Below are 17582 nucleotides of genomic sequence, written 5' to 3'. Positions count from 1 at the left end.
GCACAACCATGCCAACTTGTAAGCCTATAAATTAGGATTCCCTTGCTTGCATGCAGAATAGAACTTTAGAATCATGTAACTCAATTTTCCAGAACGAGCTAACAAGCACCTTTCTCCTGTTCGTCTGCCAGAGCTGTGCAAATTTCTGTTCTATTCAGTAATTATAATCTGAAAACTACAATTGACTCTGTTTCCATCCATTCAAGTAATGCAGTCCAGATACTTATTGCTAGATAAGAAAAACTGCCATTTCCTTCTTGAATACTGGCCAACTAAGAGAAAGCAGGAAGTATTACTGCTAAGATACTAGGCTTTCCTTTGACAGAAAAGGATAAAAATATATTCAACAACAGTTCAAAGTAAGATTGAATAATTTTCACAAGTGACAAGGAAGCAATAATTCATTTAAAAAATGTGTTTATGGTTTTCATACATGTTTTACTTACATATCCTCTAGGAATGTCCAGATCTTCGATTCCAGGATCATTTTCCAGATGCTGTTTAATTTTCTCTTCCAATCCGTTGGCATCTGCTCCATGAAGCTGATCAATTCTTACTTTATTTCGGAAGAATAAAAATGATGGTGTTGCTGTGATGTTGTTGGCCGTTGCTGTTTGCTGAAACAGTAACAAGTTAATTGATAATGTTTAAAAACTATTAAATGAACTAGAACTATTTCTAAACTTCTAATTCCAAGTTAGAAATCAAATTTCAGATTATAAGATATACAGAGGAACCTCAATTATCCGAACGACATGGGCAGGGAGTATTTTTCTCGGATAATCAAAATGTTCAGATAATTGAATGCCGGATAACACAGTTTAGCCAAGCATCAGGACCTTACGATCTTGTCCAGATAATCTGACATTTGGATAATCGAATGCTGAATAACCAAGGTTCCTCAGCATACTGGACAATGTTGAGGGACAGTGGCATAGGGGATAATGGAGGCATGAAGTTCAGGAAGAGAAGGAAAACTTTAATACAGAGAAAGTTGCACTTTAACTACACATATCCTGTACGATCCTAAACGGAGTTTCAAATCTTGTAACTGGGTAACTCACACTCAGAAGTGTGGTTATCTGCATCTGCAACTCACTGATAACACTGCTGAAATCCCTCAAAGTTTGATTTTTGCACACATTTCTTCAGTTTCAAGAACCACTCTAACCATTTATTGGTTCAGAACTTCACAGCCTGTAAACTATCCATAAAAAAAAATCAAGCACAATCAACTTCATACTTGAGAATCACAAGAGTTATCACATTAAAACTCATCTTTCCTCAGAAATCTTCCAAGTCTTTCCACCGTCTTCTCCATTTCAACGTTTAGCAGACCCTCTGTGCCCAAATACCATCTCTTTATTATTTAAGATAATTTTCAATTGTCAGATTAAGTTCATTCTATTATTGCTGCCTTACCACTTTTCTCTGGCACCTTCAAAAGCAGACTTAAAATTTATTTGATTACCCCTTTGCTCAAATAATGAAATAATTTCATGTATTACTTGGTGCCTACCATTCCCCTATAAATCATCTTGAAGTGTTACATAAAATTTGTTATGTCAAAAATAGGTTTATGTGGCTCAAAACGATAAAGGAAACACTTCAGTGTCTTGTGGTGCAGTGGTAGTGTCTCTGCGTAAGTTCAAATCTCACCCAAACCAGCTATGTGCCTTACATATCTAAACAAGGTGTTTAAAAATGTCAGTAAGTACAATTTGCCATTAAAAATGCAATTGCTAGTTTATTGCACCTAACACAAACTCTTCTTATCTTCTCAACAAGTCATTATGCTTTAAAGGAGAAGGAAAGTGACAGGGAACTGTTATATTCAACACATTTTTGCTACTAATGAGGAATGTTAACATTGAGAATGGAATATGTTCAGCACTTTGATGCACCATATGGCCACATTATGCACACAACAGTTCAAGTATAGCATTGGTCAAAGGTCTGCAACCTGTGCTTCGAGGACCACAAGCAGTTCAATAAGGACTCATGCATTGCTCCTCACCTTGACTGATCCTACCCACATTTATGACAATTAAATCGCTTGTTGCTTTCTAAGCATTTATTCACATTGTATTTACGAGAATGTGTCCACTCACACTTTTGTATAAAATTTAAAATCTCACTGAAATGCATATCTGCTCCATTCTGTACATTTTCAGTTATTGACATCTGAGTAACAGCACTGAGTTCTTAAAATATAATGTTTATTCTACTTTAAAAGGTTGCTGACTCCTAATCAATGTGGCATTTGCACATGGAATAAACCTTGAGTTTACATCAACTTCAAGTCTTACCATTGGTATCAATGTCTTTATTGCACTGGTTACCCCAATTCAATATCAAGATTACCTCTTTCCAAAACAAACTTTATTACTTTTAATTAAACAAACAGCTCAAAAAAAAAAAAAAGTTTTTGTGGCTGCACCTGAAGTTGACAGTTTCAAAATCCAAATCTGATACCTCTGTTTACTCAGACAAGGTTTGGTACATAGCTGGTTTGCTCAAAACAATTATAGGGCTGTCACTACACATCTGAGCCTTCATATGCTCGACATGTCTTTTTGCTAACAGACCTTGCGTAGTTATACAATATTTCTTGCAAGTGTCCCCTTGACGCGCTAAAGAGTAGTATTTGCATATACCTACAGGAAGGTCCCTTCCCAAACGTCTCTGCCAGGTTGTACAGCACTGACAATTCACATTGAGGCAAGAAATGAAACACATCAGTAACTTGGATTGGCACCAATACAGTAATTTAGATTGCTCCATCAATTTTGAAATGTCTTTGGTCTAAAACAACTAACAGAGAGCTATTGTGGTTTCAATAGGCTGAACGGTGTCGTTTTAACTCCATGACACAAAGACAGAAAACAACGGATAGCAGGGAAGTCAGGAAGTGATGATATGATATTAAGTTTGGATTTGAAAAAAGACAACTGAGTGCTCTGGGGTCTACAAAAAAAAAGTGACGATGCTAAAAGTAAGGAAGAGGGGACGGTATATTGTAACATGGTAAGCACATTAGCTGAATCATTCTAAGGTAAAACACATCCTGAAAGCTTCAGATAAATTTTATTTTTAATTAATTAAATCATAAGGATTTTTGACATTCTCACCTGACACTGATGCACATCAACTTCCAAGAAGACAGCATGTGGGTATTTCGAACTCATTGCACTGAAAGTTGGAGCTATTCTCACACATGGTCCACATCTTTAAAAAGAAATCACAAAAGTTTGTTAACTAACTGAACTTAGATGAGCTGATTTTTGATTCACTGGTTATTTTTCATCATGAAACGGATATTATTTTGTCTTACATTCCATATAGCCCTGCATCAAGGGTTGTACAGGTCACAATGCATTATGCATGGAATGTTTTGATTCATAGTATCTCTCACTGTTTTAAAAATAAAAGTTTGAGTCATGTTCACCATTAATCTGTTTTTCTCCAATGGAAGTTATTCAGATTCCTCACTGCACCAAGCTGCTCGCAGTTCTCTCTCCAGAGGGACCATACTATCAATGGTAAAATCTCAAAGACAGATGTCTTAAAGAATACTCAGTTACATAGTGCTGAGAAGACTTGTTTCAATTTATTATTCAGTATCCTCAAAATCACAAAGGTCAATCTAGCACCAGTTTTACTTTAGCTGAAAACTCATAACAAGAAACAATAAACATGCCGAAATTTACCTCTGCCAACAGACACTAGTTTATTCTTTAACAACAAATTTCCTGAATTTTCTGACAAGAAGAAAAAAAAAATCACAGACGTGAGCATTGATGGCCACCACGAACTGCCCTTAAGACGGAGTTATGATCCGCTGTCATACAAATTGAACTACAAAGTAAAGTAGGCAGGCTAAGGTAAACCACACTGTGCCAGGCATGGAATTCATATAGGCTAGACTGGGTAAGCAGTGCACGGAAAGACACAAGGAGATATCGCTGTCCAATGACCAAAAACTCGGTCAGAGGTAGATGGTAGTGTCATATAGGAGGAAAGTAGAGGCTTGTTGAGGAAATTCTAGAATGTGAAGGCCTAGGAATCTGAAAGAATCCTTAAAGGACATACACTAACAAGACAGATTTTGTGACAAGTTGGTAATTTCATGGCCACTATTCCTGGGCTTTGCAGTTCCAGATTTCTTCAATTTAAAGTAAATTCCTCAGCTACTGCAGTGGAAAAGGAATTAATGTTTCTAGATAATTCTCTTAGACCTCTGTTACTATTCTGGGAATCAAAGAAAACATCCAGCGACAGACCATCTCCTTAAGCCCCTCTCCCCTCCAACTTCAACATCAAGGGGCACCTATGTTTCTTGACTTCACAACTCATTTTGTTGTTGTGGTTCTGTTCGCCGAGCTGGGAATTTGTCTTGCAAACGTTTCCTCCGGCATTTATAGTGGCCTGTCTCTGCTGCTTCCGTTGTCAGTTCGAGCTGTCCACTGTAGTGGCCGGTATATTGGGTCCAGGTCGATGTGTTTGTGGATATAAATGCCGGAGGAAACAGCACAGAAGCGCTTCACAGGAGGCTCCCATGCACTGAGGATGTCACCTAGACATGGGACGAAACGTTTGCAAGACAAATTCCCAGCTCGGCGAACAGAACCACAACAACGAGCACCCGAGCTACAAATCTTCTACCAAACTTTGAACTCATTTTGTCTTTCATGAGCACATTCTGTCCATGAGACCCACCTCTTCTATTCAATAAAACAGCTGATCTCACAACTTCCCCTCTAGAGCCCCAGCTGATAGTTAATGGTTCCGTTCTTTCAAGTGTTTTTTGCTCTGTCCTCTAACTGTTGTCATCACCCTTCTCCTCCAAATACAGAGCCCTTGTCCTTAAACACGAGCATCCCACTGCCATACATGCTATTAATTCCCAAATTTACCCCCATCTTTGCAATCCTACATCTCACCAAGATATCTGTACCTGTTTCAACTCTGTCATTTTGGGCACTGTCAATCACCATTAGTCCACATTTGTGGCTGTTCTTTCAGCCACCTAGGCCTCCACATTTCCCTACGACTCTCTACTTGGCTGTCTTCCTCTTGTAATGTAAAAAAATTAAAACTGGAATATCTCTCTGGACATTAATGAATATTTAAGGGTTAAACTGCACGACTGAACATTCTAGAAATGTGTGAGGATGACATTCATGCAGGAATGCAGACGACTCCCATTCCAATTAGACAGTCATTTGCTACTATTCCCCTGACTATTATCAAATTAAACTATCATTCAATCTCTTCCATTTAGAAATACTTTCATAGCCATCCCCCAGCCAATCAGGTTTGCTTGCATGATCATCCCCAATGCTGAAGCCGATCACACCTACATTATCTGAGGAAGTAGTGAAGCCAAAACACATTTGCATGGCCAACCTGGAGCTAGGACGCATCACACCGACAATGTCTTGGGGAATCACAGAGTCAGGAAATAGTCTGCATAATGATTCCCCAGGATTAGGGCATTTGCAATATCTCAAAGGATGATCTCATCCTATCATTATACCTGGGGTAACGTGGGCGTGGAGGTGGATAGGTGGGGCAGCGGCCAGAGTATCTGTAAGCATTGCCAACTGACCTGTATAAAAGGGGATGTGTTTTCTTTTTCGGGGTCTCTCTTCTGACTCGATTTTGAGTGCGAAAAGTGTCAAAGGGATCACCTAGCTTGTAAACTTTAACTGTTTGCAGAAGTTGGTGTGTCTGAATTGCATCTCGTGTGTGAAACCTCCAGAAAAGAACCTAACATTCTGATACTTAAAAAGTCAAGTATTTGGTCAATTAACATTACATGCTCCTGCCCCACTGAACTCATCTCTACCTACCTTGACACTGTCCTATCCCCCCTAGTCCAGGAACTCCCCACATACGTTCAAGACACCACCCACGCCCTCCACCTCCTCCAAGACTTCCGTTTCCCTGGCCCTCAACGCCTTATCTTCACCATGGATATCCAATCCCTCTACACCTCCATTCGCCATGGCCAGGGCCTCCAAGCCCTCAGTTTTTTCCTCTCCAAACGTCCCCAACAGTACCCTTCCACTGACACTCTCATTCGTTTGGCCAAACTGGTCCTCACCCTTAACAATTTCTCCTTTGAATCCTCCCACTTCCTCCAGACCAAAGGCGTAGCCATGGGCACACGTATGGGCCCCAGCTATGCCTGTCTCTTTGTTGGCTATGTAGAACAGTTGATCTTCCGTAATTACACTGGCACCACTCCCCACCTCTTCCTCCGCTACATTGATGACTGCATTGGCGCCACCTCGTGCTCCCGCAAGGAGGTTGAGCAATTCATCAACTTCACCAACACATTCCACCCTGACCTTAAATTTACCTGGACCATCTCTGACACCTCGCTCCCCTTCCTGGACCTCTCCATCTCCATTAGTGATGACCGACTTGACACTGACATTTTTTACAAACCCACTGACTCCCATAGCTACCTGGATTACACCTCTTCCCACCCTATCTCTTGCAAAAATGCCATCCCGTATTCCCAATTTCTCCGCCTCCGTCGTATCTGCTCCCAGGAGGACCAGTTCCACCATAGGACACACCAGATGGCCTCCTTCTTTAGAGACCGCAATTTCCCTTCCCACGTGGTTAAAGATGCCCTCCAACGCATCTCGTCCACATCCCGCACCTCCGCCCTCAGACCCCACCCCTCCAACCGTAACAAGGACAGAACGCCCCTGGTGCTCATCTTCCACCCTACAAACCTTCGCATCAACCAAATCATCCACCGACATTTCCGCCACCTCCAAAAAGACCCCACCACCAGGGATATATTTCCCTCCCCACCCCTTTCCGCCTTCTGCAAAGACCGTTCCCTCCGTGACTACCTGGTCAGGTCCACACCCCCCCTACGACCCACCCTCCCATTCTGGCACTTTCCCCTGCCACCGCAGGAACTGTAAAACCTGTGCCCACACCTCCTCCCTCACCTCTATACAAGGCCCTAAAGGAGCCTTCCACATCCAAAGTTTCACCTGCACATCCACCAATATCATTTATTGTATCCGTTGCTCCCGATGTGGTCTCCTCTACATTGGGGAGACTGGGCGCCTCCTAGCATAGCGCTTTAGGGAACATCTCAGAGACACCCGCACCAATCAACCAAACCGCCCCGTGGCCCAACATTTCAACTCCCCCTCCCACTCTGCCGAAGACATGGAGGTCCTGGGCCTCCTTCACCGCCGCTCCCTCACCACCAGATGCCTGGAGGAAGAACGCCTCATCTTCCGCCTCGGAACACTTCAACCCCAGGGCATCAATGTGGACTTCAACAGTTTCCTCATTTCCCCTTCCCCCACCTCGCCCTAGTTCCAAACTTCCAGCTCACTTACTGTCTCCTTGACTTGTCCGACCTGCCTATCTTCTTTTCCACCTATCCACTCCACCCTCTTCTCTTTGACCTATCACCTTCATCCCCTCCCCCACTTACCCATTGTACTCTATGCTACTCTCTCCCCACCCCCACCCTCCTCTAGCTTATCTCTCCATGCTGCAGGTTCACTGCCTTTATTCCTGATGAAGGGCTTTTGCCCGAAACGTTGATTTCGCTGCTCGTTGGATGCTGCCTGAACTGCTGTGCTCTTCCAGCACCACTAATCCAGTATTTGATTTTCAGCATCTGCAGTCATTGTTTTTACCATGCCATATAACCAAATCCAATATTGCAAGTAGATTCCACCATATGCATTTCATATACAAATATACACAAATACTAACATTTCTCATTTGTAAAACGCTAGATCCCATTAAGAGAGTAGCAGAAAATTTTTAAAATCAGAATAGAATCAAGCAAATTGACTTAGTGGTATAGAGCTAAGAGAGGGCATGAAAACTCCTTGGCGGATAGGATCAAGGATAACCCCAAGGCATTCTATGCATATGTGAGAAACCTGAGAATGACGAGAACGAGGATAGGTCCGATCAAGGACAGTAGTGGGAGACTGTGTATTGAGTCGGAAGAGATAGGAGAGGTCTTGAACAAGTACTTCTCTTCAGTATTTACGAACGAGAGGGACCGTATTGTTGAAGAGGAGTGTGAGAAACGGACTGATAAGCTAGAAGAGATACCTGTTAGGAAGGAAGATGTGTTGGACATTTTGAACAACTTGAGGATAGACAAGTCCCCCGGGCCTGACGGGATATATCCTAGGATTATGTGGGAAGCAGGAGAGGAAATTGCAGTACCGTTGGCAATGATCTTCTCGTCTTCACTGGCAACTGGGGTGGTACCAGGGGACTGGAGAGTAGCGAATGTTGTGCCCCTGTTCAAAAAAGGGAATAGGGATAACCCCGGGAATTACAGGCCAGTTAGTCTTACTTCTGTGGTAGGCAAAGTAATGGAAAGGGTACTGAGGGATAGGATTTACGAGTATCTGGAAAGACACTGCTTGATTAGGAACAGCCAGCACGGATTTGTGAAGGGTAGGTCTTGCCTTACAAGTCTTATTGAATTCTTCGAGGAGGTGACCAAGCATGTGGATGAGGGTAGAGCAGTGGATGTAGTGTACATGGATTTTAGTAAGGCATTTGATAAGGTTCCCCATGGTAGGCTTATGCAGAAAGTCAGGAGGCATGGGATAGAGGGAAATTTGGCCAATTGGATAGAAAACTGGCTAACCGGTCGAAGTCAGAGTGGTGGTAGATGGTAAATATTCAGCATGGAGCCCAGTTACAAGTGGAGTTCCGCAGGGATCAGTTCTGGGTCCTCTGCTGTTTGTAATTTTTATTAATGACTTAGATGAGGGAGTCGAAGGGTGGGTCAGTAAATTTGCAGATGATACGAAGATAGGTGGAGTTGTGGACAGTGAGGAGGGCTGTTGTCGGCTGCAGAGGGACTTAGATATGATGCAGAGCTGGGCTGAGGAGTGGCAGATGGAGTTCAACCCTGCCAAGTGTGAGGTTGTCCATTTTGGAAGAACAAATAAGAATGCGGAATACAGGGTTAATGGTAGGGTTCTTAGTCAGGTGGAGGAACAGAGGGATCTTGGGGTCTATGTACATAGATCTTTGAAGGTTGCCACTCAGGTGGATAGAGTTTGTAAGGAGGCCTATGGAGTATTATCGTTCATTAGCAGAGGGATTGAATTCAAGAGTCGTGAAGTGATGTTGCAGCTGTACAGGACTTTGGTTAGGCCACAGTTGGAGTACTGTGTGCAGTTCTGGTCGCCTCACTTTAGGAAAGATGTGGAAGCGTTGGAGAGGGTGCAGAGAAGATTTACCAGGATGTTGCCTGGAATGGAGAGTAGGTCGTACGAGGATAGGTTGAGAGTTCTCGGCCTTTTCTCGTTGGAACGGCGAAGGATGAGGGGTGACTTGATAGAGGTTTATAAGATGATCAGAGGAATAGATAGAGTCGACAGTCAGAAACTTTTTCCCCGGGTACAACAGAGTGTTACAAGGGGACATAAATTTAAGGTGAAGGGTGGAAGGTATAGGGGAGATGTCAGGGGTGGGTTCTTTACCCAGAGAGTGGTGGGGGCATGGAATGCGCTGCCCGTGGGAGTGGTAGAGTCAGAATCATTGGCGACCTTTAAGCGGCATTTGGATAGGTACATGGATGGGTGCTTAATCTAGGTTAGAAGTTCGGCACAACATCGTGGGCCGAAGGGCCTGTTCTGTGCTGTATTGTTCTATGTTCTATGTTCTATGTTCTAATTACTAATAATCTAGAGACTCAGGCAATGTTCTGGGATCCATGTTCGAAACTCACCATGGCATATGTTGGAATTTGAACTGTTACAAAGGAAGGAAAGCAAGGTGTAAAAGCAGCATACAAAGGAGTTTGCTAACAAGTAAGCAACAGTGGGAATAAATTGGGAAAATGTGAGATTATCCACTTTGGCAACAAGGATAGATAGCTATTTTTAAATGCTGGAAGGGATTTGGATGTTAACAGGTATACCAAGGAATCAGGAAGACAAATAGAATGCTAGTCTTTGCAGCAAGGGGCATGGAGTACAAAAAATAGTGAAGCCTTGTTAGAAGTTGTCAAGAGTATCGTGAGACAACATCTATGGTACTGAGCACTTTTTTGTACCTATTGGAAGCGGCACAAATTTTGTATTGGAAGTAAAACATTAGACCAGAAGAACAGTGTTCAAAAAAGCATATTTTTATACAACTGCATAGAGTATCTACTTAAACACAGGGTCCTCTTCTTTGCAGACAAGAACATTGGCACCATTTTTCCTGGAGGAAGGACTATGAAGACACAGTGCCTTGAGTTTTACTGGAAGAACAGTTTTAATTTTGTTATAGATTGAAATAAGTAGGTGAGCAAATGTCAGAGTTCAGGTGCTCTCAGTACAGTTTTCAGCAACAGCATGTCCTAAAACTAACCTACTATATTTGATTTTACGACGAAAAAGACAATATTTAACAATACTTGAAAAGTTATCTAATTGAGATCACAATAAATTTAAAGACATAATTGAAAAGGAGAAATAGTTCTAAGAAGGTTAACCTCAATATAAATCTACCTTCCAAAATAACAGACAAATAAAATAGGAGAAAACAAAAAAAAAATTGTCTTGTACAGTCGCAACATCCCAATTCCAATACTCAATTCTCTGACTAAAGACAAGCATGCCAAACACTTTCTTTACTACCCTGCCAACCTGTGATGCTACTTCCAAGGAACTATGAACCTGAACTCCTAGGTCTCTGACCAACAACACTCCTCAGAGCCTAACATTAACATTTATTTGAAATGCTTTTATCTGACTGTAATGTCACTCCTTTAACAAGTTCTTATTTCTAACTTTTTTTAAACTCTGTAAAGTAATGCAACTACTTTTATTCTGACTTTTTATTCCTTTTTTGTATCTATGATTAGTAGCGAGGTACTAGTATCTAAGAAGGCACCACAAGAGACTTTGTAAAAGCTTTTCATTGTACTTCTACATCGGAGTACACACGACAATGGATATTCTATTCTATTAATTGGTAATTTAACATTAATGGGGAACAATTCTTTAAAATTTGTTGATACAAAGTAGGCACTACTGGCTAGTCCAGCATTTTTTTTACCTTCATTCACAGGGTGTGGTGCCACTGGCCATTTATTACCCAACCCAAATTACTCAGAGCAGTTAAGTGTCAACCACATTGTTTTGGGTCTGGAGTCACAAGTAGACCAATCCAGGTAAGGATGGTAGCCTTCTTCCCCAAGAGAGTGTACTGAACCAGATGGGTTTTTGCAACAACTGACAACGGCTTCACAATCATTAGACTCCTAATTCCTGATATTTATTGAATTTAAATTCCATCATCTGCCATGGCAGGATTCAAACCCAGGTCCTCAAAACATTATCAAAGTCTCTGCATTAAATAGTCTACTGATAATAGCACTCCCTAAGTGCCCTGGAGAAAGTGCTGTAAAGCTGCCTTCTTGAACCAGTGGAGCAGACAACTCGAGGGGGCCAAACAACCTACTTCTGTCCCTATTCCTCATTTGTTAGTCTAACTGCTGCAGTCTTTGCAATGCTGGATACCCACAGCACTGTTTGGAAGGGAATGCAAGAACTTTGGGGTTGCAGTAACAAAAGAAATGGAGATATAGTTTCAAGTCAGAGATTGTGTGGAGCTTTGAGACAAATGTGCAAATGATTCCTATGCATCTGCTATTCTTGTCCTTCTAGCTGGTAGAGCAACCTGGTGAAATATTGCAATGAATCTTGTAAATGCTACGCACTTTTTGCTACTTAGCATCGACTGGGAAGGTCACCAAACAAACTCCTTGTTTTTTCCTCAATGGTATATGGAGCTTGAGTGTTAATATAGCTCCACTAATCCAGGCAGTGGAAAGCTTTCTGTGCACAAGACAATATGCTCGTGACCACAGTATTTACTTGTCTGTTCCAGTTTAGCTCCTGAAAATGGTAATCTGAAGGATATTAATAGTTGGAGGTTTCGCTACCTTAAGACTACTGAATGTCAAGTGGAGATGCTTAAATCCTCATTTGTCTGCGTTGCAATAGCCTGGCATTTGAGTGGCTCCAACTTTAACTGCCACTTAACATAAGCATGGATGGTGCAAAAGGAACATGGACATCTTCAATATCTGAGGTGTCATTAAAGGGGAACACCTTTCAATCACACATTCCTACTTATGATCTTATGAAAAAGGGAAGGACAGTTGTGAAGCTAAGGCTCCACCCTGAGGAACTCCTGCAATAAGACTGACTGAATTGGAATTGTCCTGCTTTTTGTTTACAGGCTGTTCCTTGGCATTTCTCCACAATGAGCCATTGTGTGGCACTCAGAACATTCTGTTCTACTTGTGTTAGGACCCCATATTTTCCTTCACTAGGAGCCATTTGCCATTGTTTTATCAGTTCACGATCTTTCAATATCTCTGTAATTTTATGGTTCTATTCAAATTGCTCAGAATACAGCATTGATCAATGATAATTTGCAAATGTGTACACAGGTGGTTACCAATCCCATCATCCAAGTCATTTGTAAATATGGTACATGGATAAGACTACAATTCAGAACCTCTGTGAAACCTTAAGATACGTTCAACAAACTGAAAAGTAGCTGCCCACGAGCGATGATTTCTGTCTCGTGCCACTCAGCCAAATGTCAGAGCAGTTAAGCAATATTGATTTATCAAAAATGAATAAATCCATTACGAGTGGTTTGGTAGACCATTTTAGATGGCAGTTAAGAGTCAACCACATTGCTACATAGTTGGAGTCACACACAGGCCAGATTACATAAGGATAACATGGCACATTTGTTTCCCTAAAGACCAGCTGAATTTTTACCACAATCACAGTTTCATAATTGCCAGTGGGCAAGATATTAATTTCACACTTCACTGAATTCAAATTTCACCACCTGCCATGGTAGAATGCAAACATCTGACTCAAGACATTAGTCTGGGGTTTTGGATTAGGAGTGCAGAGTGTTTCTGACTTCGCCACCGTTTCCCTTGGTTGAGGGACTAACATCAACCTAGGGCTTACCACTGACGAGAAACTAAATTGAACTGAACTGTCCACATACAAGGTAAAAACAATAACTGCAGATGCTGGAAAGCAAATACTGGATTAGCGGTGCTGGAAGAGCACAGCAGTTCAGGCAGCATTCAACGAGCAGCGAAATCGACGTTTCGGGCAAAAGCCCTTCATCAGGAATCCTGATGAAGGGCTTTTGCCCGAAACGTCGATTTCGCTGCTCATTGGATGCTGTCCACATACAAACCTAGAACAGTAGGTTAGAAACTTTTCAGCGAGCAACTCCTATCACGTCTCCACAAAATCTGGCCACAAAGTACAGCGTACAAGTTAGATGTCTGATGAAATACATTCCATTTGCCCAGATGACTGCAACTCCAACAATATTTCTACCATCCAAGACAAGTCTGCCCACGGGACTTGATTGAAAACACAGCCACCACCTTGAACATTCACTCCTTTCATTACTGACACACGGTGGCAGCCATGTTTATAATTTACAAGATACAATGCAGTAACCCAAGGCTCCTCAACAGCAGCTTCCATGACCTCTAACATCCAAAAAGGACAAATGCAGCAGATACTTGGAGCACCACCACCTCCAAGGTCCCTTCCAGAATACACGCCATCCTGACAGGGCACCACATCCATTATCATGGGATCAAAATCCTGGAGATTCCTTTTAACAGCATTGAGTTTCCTATACTTCAAGGATTACAGTAGTTTGAGAAGAGAGCTGACCACCATTTCTACAGGGCAATTATGAATGGAAGATAAATGGTAGCCCAGCCAGTAATGCCTACATACCATCAATAAATGGAAAAAGATACAGCAAGACCTGGAAATATTCAGGCTTGGGCAGATATGTGGCAAAACGAATTCCAGCCAGTGACAAGTCATTTGATTAGCATCACACTCTCCATCGCAGATGGACAAAGTGTGTACAAGTGGTTCCAGATTTATGAACATTTGACCTATGAACTTGCGTATTTGAGAACGCAATTCCATACAAAGGTGTATTAATATTAATTTTAAAGATCCAACATGCAAATGTTTCCTCATACAATGAACATGTATTTTATATCGTGCTCGACTGTGTGTAAATTGACTTGTGAAAGAACTCAAGAACAGAATCCATTCGCAACCCAGGGATTGTCTGTGCCATATGTAAGATACACTCCAAACTGCAAAGCTATTTCAAAGTCTTTCAACCTCATGGCCTCTACAACCTAGACAAACAATCCACACACAATCCTGACTTGGAATCATATCATCCCTTCAATGCTGTAAGATCAAAATCCTGGAACACCGTACCTAGCAGCACTGCAACTGTACCTACATTAACTGCAGTGAATCAATAAAGCAGCACGCCACCATCTTCTCAAGGGCAATTACAGATCGCAAAAATAGTAAAAAGCTAAAACAGTGGAAGTTCAAAAGGGACTAATTATCTTGAACAAACACAGGAAGTATTCAAAAACAGAAGTTGCTGGAAAAATTAAGAAAATCTTGCAGAACTGAAAGAGGGGTGGGGTGGGATCACTGGACCAAAAACAATAACATTGTTTTTTTCTCTGCATAGATGCAGACAGACCTGAGTTTTTCTAGTGATTTCCATTTTGACTTCTGATTTCCAGCATCCGCAACTCTGTTTTTTTTCTTCAGGGAATAATCAAACTGGCTTTTGACATACTGACAAGTTATATCTTAAGAACGCTCATGGAATGCTTTCCTTTGTTACAAGGTGAAAGATATCTGCTTCAGTTATACTGGACAAAGACGGGTAAACATCCTGAATAATATACAGTTCTCATCTCTTTATTTAAGGAAGGATATAAAAGTGGCTCAGTTGAGTTTTACTAGATGAATATCTGGAATGAGCAAGTTGTCTTATGAGCAAAAGGTTGGACAAATCGAGCATATCTTCACTAGAGTGAGAGTCGCTCGATTGCAATATAGAAGATCCTGATTAGTTATGACAAGATGTACGGGCAAGGATGCTTCCTATTGTGAGTCAGTTTAGGACTAGGGCACAGTTTTAAATTAGGGGTCAAACTTTTAAAGCAGGACAAAGTTATTTTCGCTCAGAGAACTGTGGAACTTTGGAACTCTACCTTATAAGGTCATAGAGCCAAGGCCATAGATTTTGTATCAAGACAGAGATAGGTAGATTCTTGGGAGACAAAGGAACACAGTATTGTTGGGGGTGTCCAGGAATAAGGTACTCAGAACACAGAATCTTATTGAATGACAGAGCAGACTTAAAGGACTGAATGGTCTATTGCTGCTCCTAATTTATTTGTATGTATAAATTGGCACTGTCTAAAATTAGATACTAGGAAACATTTCTAAATAAGTATTTGGAACTCTTCCGAAAACAAGAAATGCTCAAGCATTAATTGCTAACTTTAAATTAGCTTGAAAGATCCAAGCTACCATCAGAAGGCAGACCAGCCACAGTTTTATCAAATGGACGACAAGACACAAGGAGCTAAATGACTTCCTTGCATTCCTATGTGCATACAGGTGGAGGTAATGGAAATGCCACAATTAAGGGAGCTGAATTTGGGAGGGTATATGAGTATAAGCTCATTAGGAACAGAGAAAGCAAGAGCAAAGCGTGCTTACCAGTTAGGTAGGTTGTCATCTGTGATTTTACTAAAGACTATTTTTAGGGAAGTGAAACCAGGTGGGGTTCAAAAATAGTACTGCCAGAATGATAAGTTTAGGTTTTTGAGGACAGAATACATTCAGGGACTGGAGAGGAAAGGCAGATTGGAAATGGGATGAGAGTTTGCAAGGTCAAACGATTTAAAAATTCATTATTTGGTATAGTGAGAGCTGAACTGAAGGGGAGAAATGAAATATCACCATCACCTTAGGTGACAGCAGTTGATCATGAATTCATAGTATGGTAAGGCACAAAAAATGCCTCTTAAGCAATCCAATTAGACACACTCCCTCTTTTAATCCAACAGCCCCATTTTTTTGCTTCCTCATTCAAAACGTATCTAGTTCTTTTCAATATATTATTCTCTTGTTTGTCACCCTTTCAAGACCATAGTAACTAAAGAAAAAACACTCTCATTGAATCTCTGGTTCTTTTACCAATTACCACAAACCTATACCATCTGGCTCTTCTGTCATTGTAAACAGTTCATTCGGAATAAGTTAACTCAAGATCCTTCAAGGTTTCAAACATAAATTTCCTTTTTATGTTTGGCTCTGAGGAATAAAATCTCACCTTCGTCAGTCTTTTCTAGAAGCAGTAAACATTCTAATACCACTCTCGTACCCTCCCACAGGTTTTGGCATTCTCCCAAAGTTTTGGTATTCAGCTGTGAACAAGATACTGTCTGCAATTTAATCTACATTGCATGGAGGTTGAGCATACTTGTTTTTGTACTCTATCTCCCTCCACTAATAATTTTAGGAACTTTAAGCTTAAAATAACTTTAATGTGTGTAACTATGCCTGCTGTTTCACTATTCCAAGGGAATGCAGTTACTGCATTGCTGAACTTCAAAGTTGAAATGATTCAATTACTATTTTGCTAATCAATCTTTGATGATAATTGACCAGGACAATATCACTTCCAATTTACTGATGAGGTATCTTCCAATTAAGCATTTTTACTGTACACTAAATTTCTCCAACATCCTTATCATAAATATTCTAAATCCAATGATATTATTATATCCCAATTGTTCCCTCTATTTCTCAGAAGTGAAACAGGTCTCCTTATTCGATTTGAAACCAATTTAGGAAGCAACGCTATATGCTTTCCAAAAGAATTTCCCATACATCCAGTATACAAATTATTTTATTCCAATGATCCTCAGGAGGCTGACGGGAATGGCATTAGAAGCGAACAGAAGCAAGAAGCTCAGCTACCTGAGGAAAGGGCCCAGAGAAAACCAGGGGTTAGTGAATCATGCACCTTCTCAAGCTACTGTTTCCCTTTGCAGCAAATGTGGGAATGGCTGCATTAGCAGAGTGGGACTCATGGAAACATTGAAAATAAGAGGAGGTGTAGGTCACTTGAGCCTGCTCTGCCATTTGCTATGATCATGGCTGATCATCCAACTCAATAGCCTGTTCCAGCTTTCTTTCCATTGGACCCAAAAACTATATCCAACTCCTTAAAAATGGAGTAGCCTCAAACATTTTTTCCAGCAAAGAACTCCAAAAGTTCACCACTCTGGATGAATAAATTCCTTACCTCAGTTCTAAATGTATGACCCTGTATTCTTAGACTGTGACCATTGGTTCCGGATTGCACCGTCATCGAGAATATCCTTTCCCTGTCAAATTCTGTTAGAATGTGGAAACCTGCAACAACAACTTCCCTTATTGTCTTACTCCACTGAAGATAGTCCGAATCGATCCAGTCTCTCTTTTTACATCGGTCCTGCCACTCCAGAAATCAGTCTGAGAAACCTCTGCTGCACTCCACCACAGCCAGAACATTCTCCCTCAAATAAAGAACACCAATACTGCAAACAATATTCTAGCTGTGTTCTTACCAAAGTCCTGTATAAGCGCAACAAGTCATTCCTGTTTCCATACTTG

The 17582-nt window shown here is 41.2% G+C and overlaps 1 protein-coding gene across 1 annotated transcript in view; it reads right to left on the bottom strand.

Moving 5' to 3' along the window:
* The window catches only part of txnl1 (thioredoxin-like 1), a 46740-nt gene that overhangs the window by 26001 nt on the left and 3157 nt on the right, over positions 1-17582 (bottom strand). The window contains exons 2-3 of the mRNA XM_072573965.1: positions 3132-3228; positions 447-617 (exon numbers count right to left, since the gene is read on the bottom strand). Of these exons, the coding sequence (XP_072430066.1) occupies positions 447-617; positions 3132-3228 (268 nt within the window). The remainder of the gene's footprint in view (positions 1-446; positions 618-3131; positions 3229-17582) is intronic.

This window comes from Chiloscyllium punctatum, chromosome 1 (assembly GCF_047496795.1).
Source record: "Chiloscyllium punctatum isolate Juve2018m chromosome 1, sChiPun1.3, whole genome shotgun sequence".
NCBI classification, from domain to species: Eukaryota; Metazoa; Chordata; class Chondrichthyes; order Orectolobiformes; family Hemiscylliidae; genus Chiloscyllium; species Chiloscyllium punctatum.
Note: the sequence above shows the minus strand (reverse complement) of the source record. Positions and strands in the feature narration are given on the sequence as shown.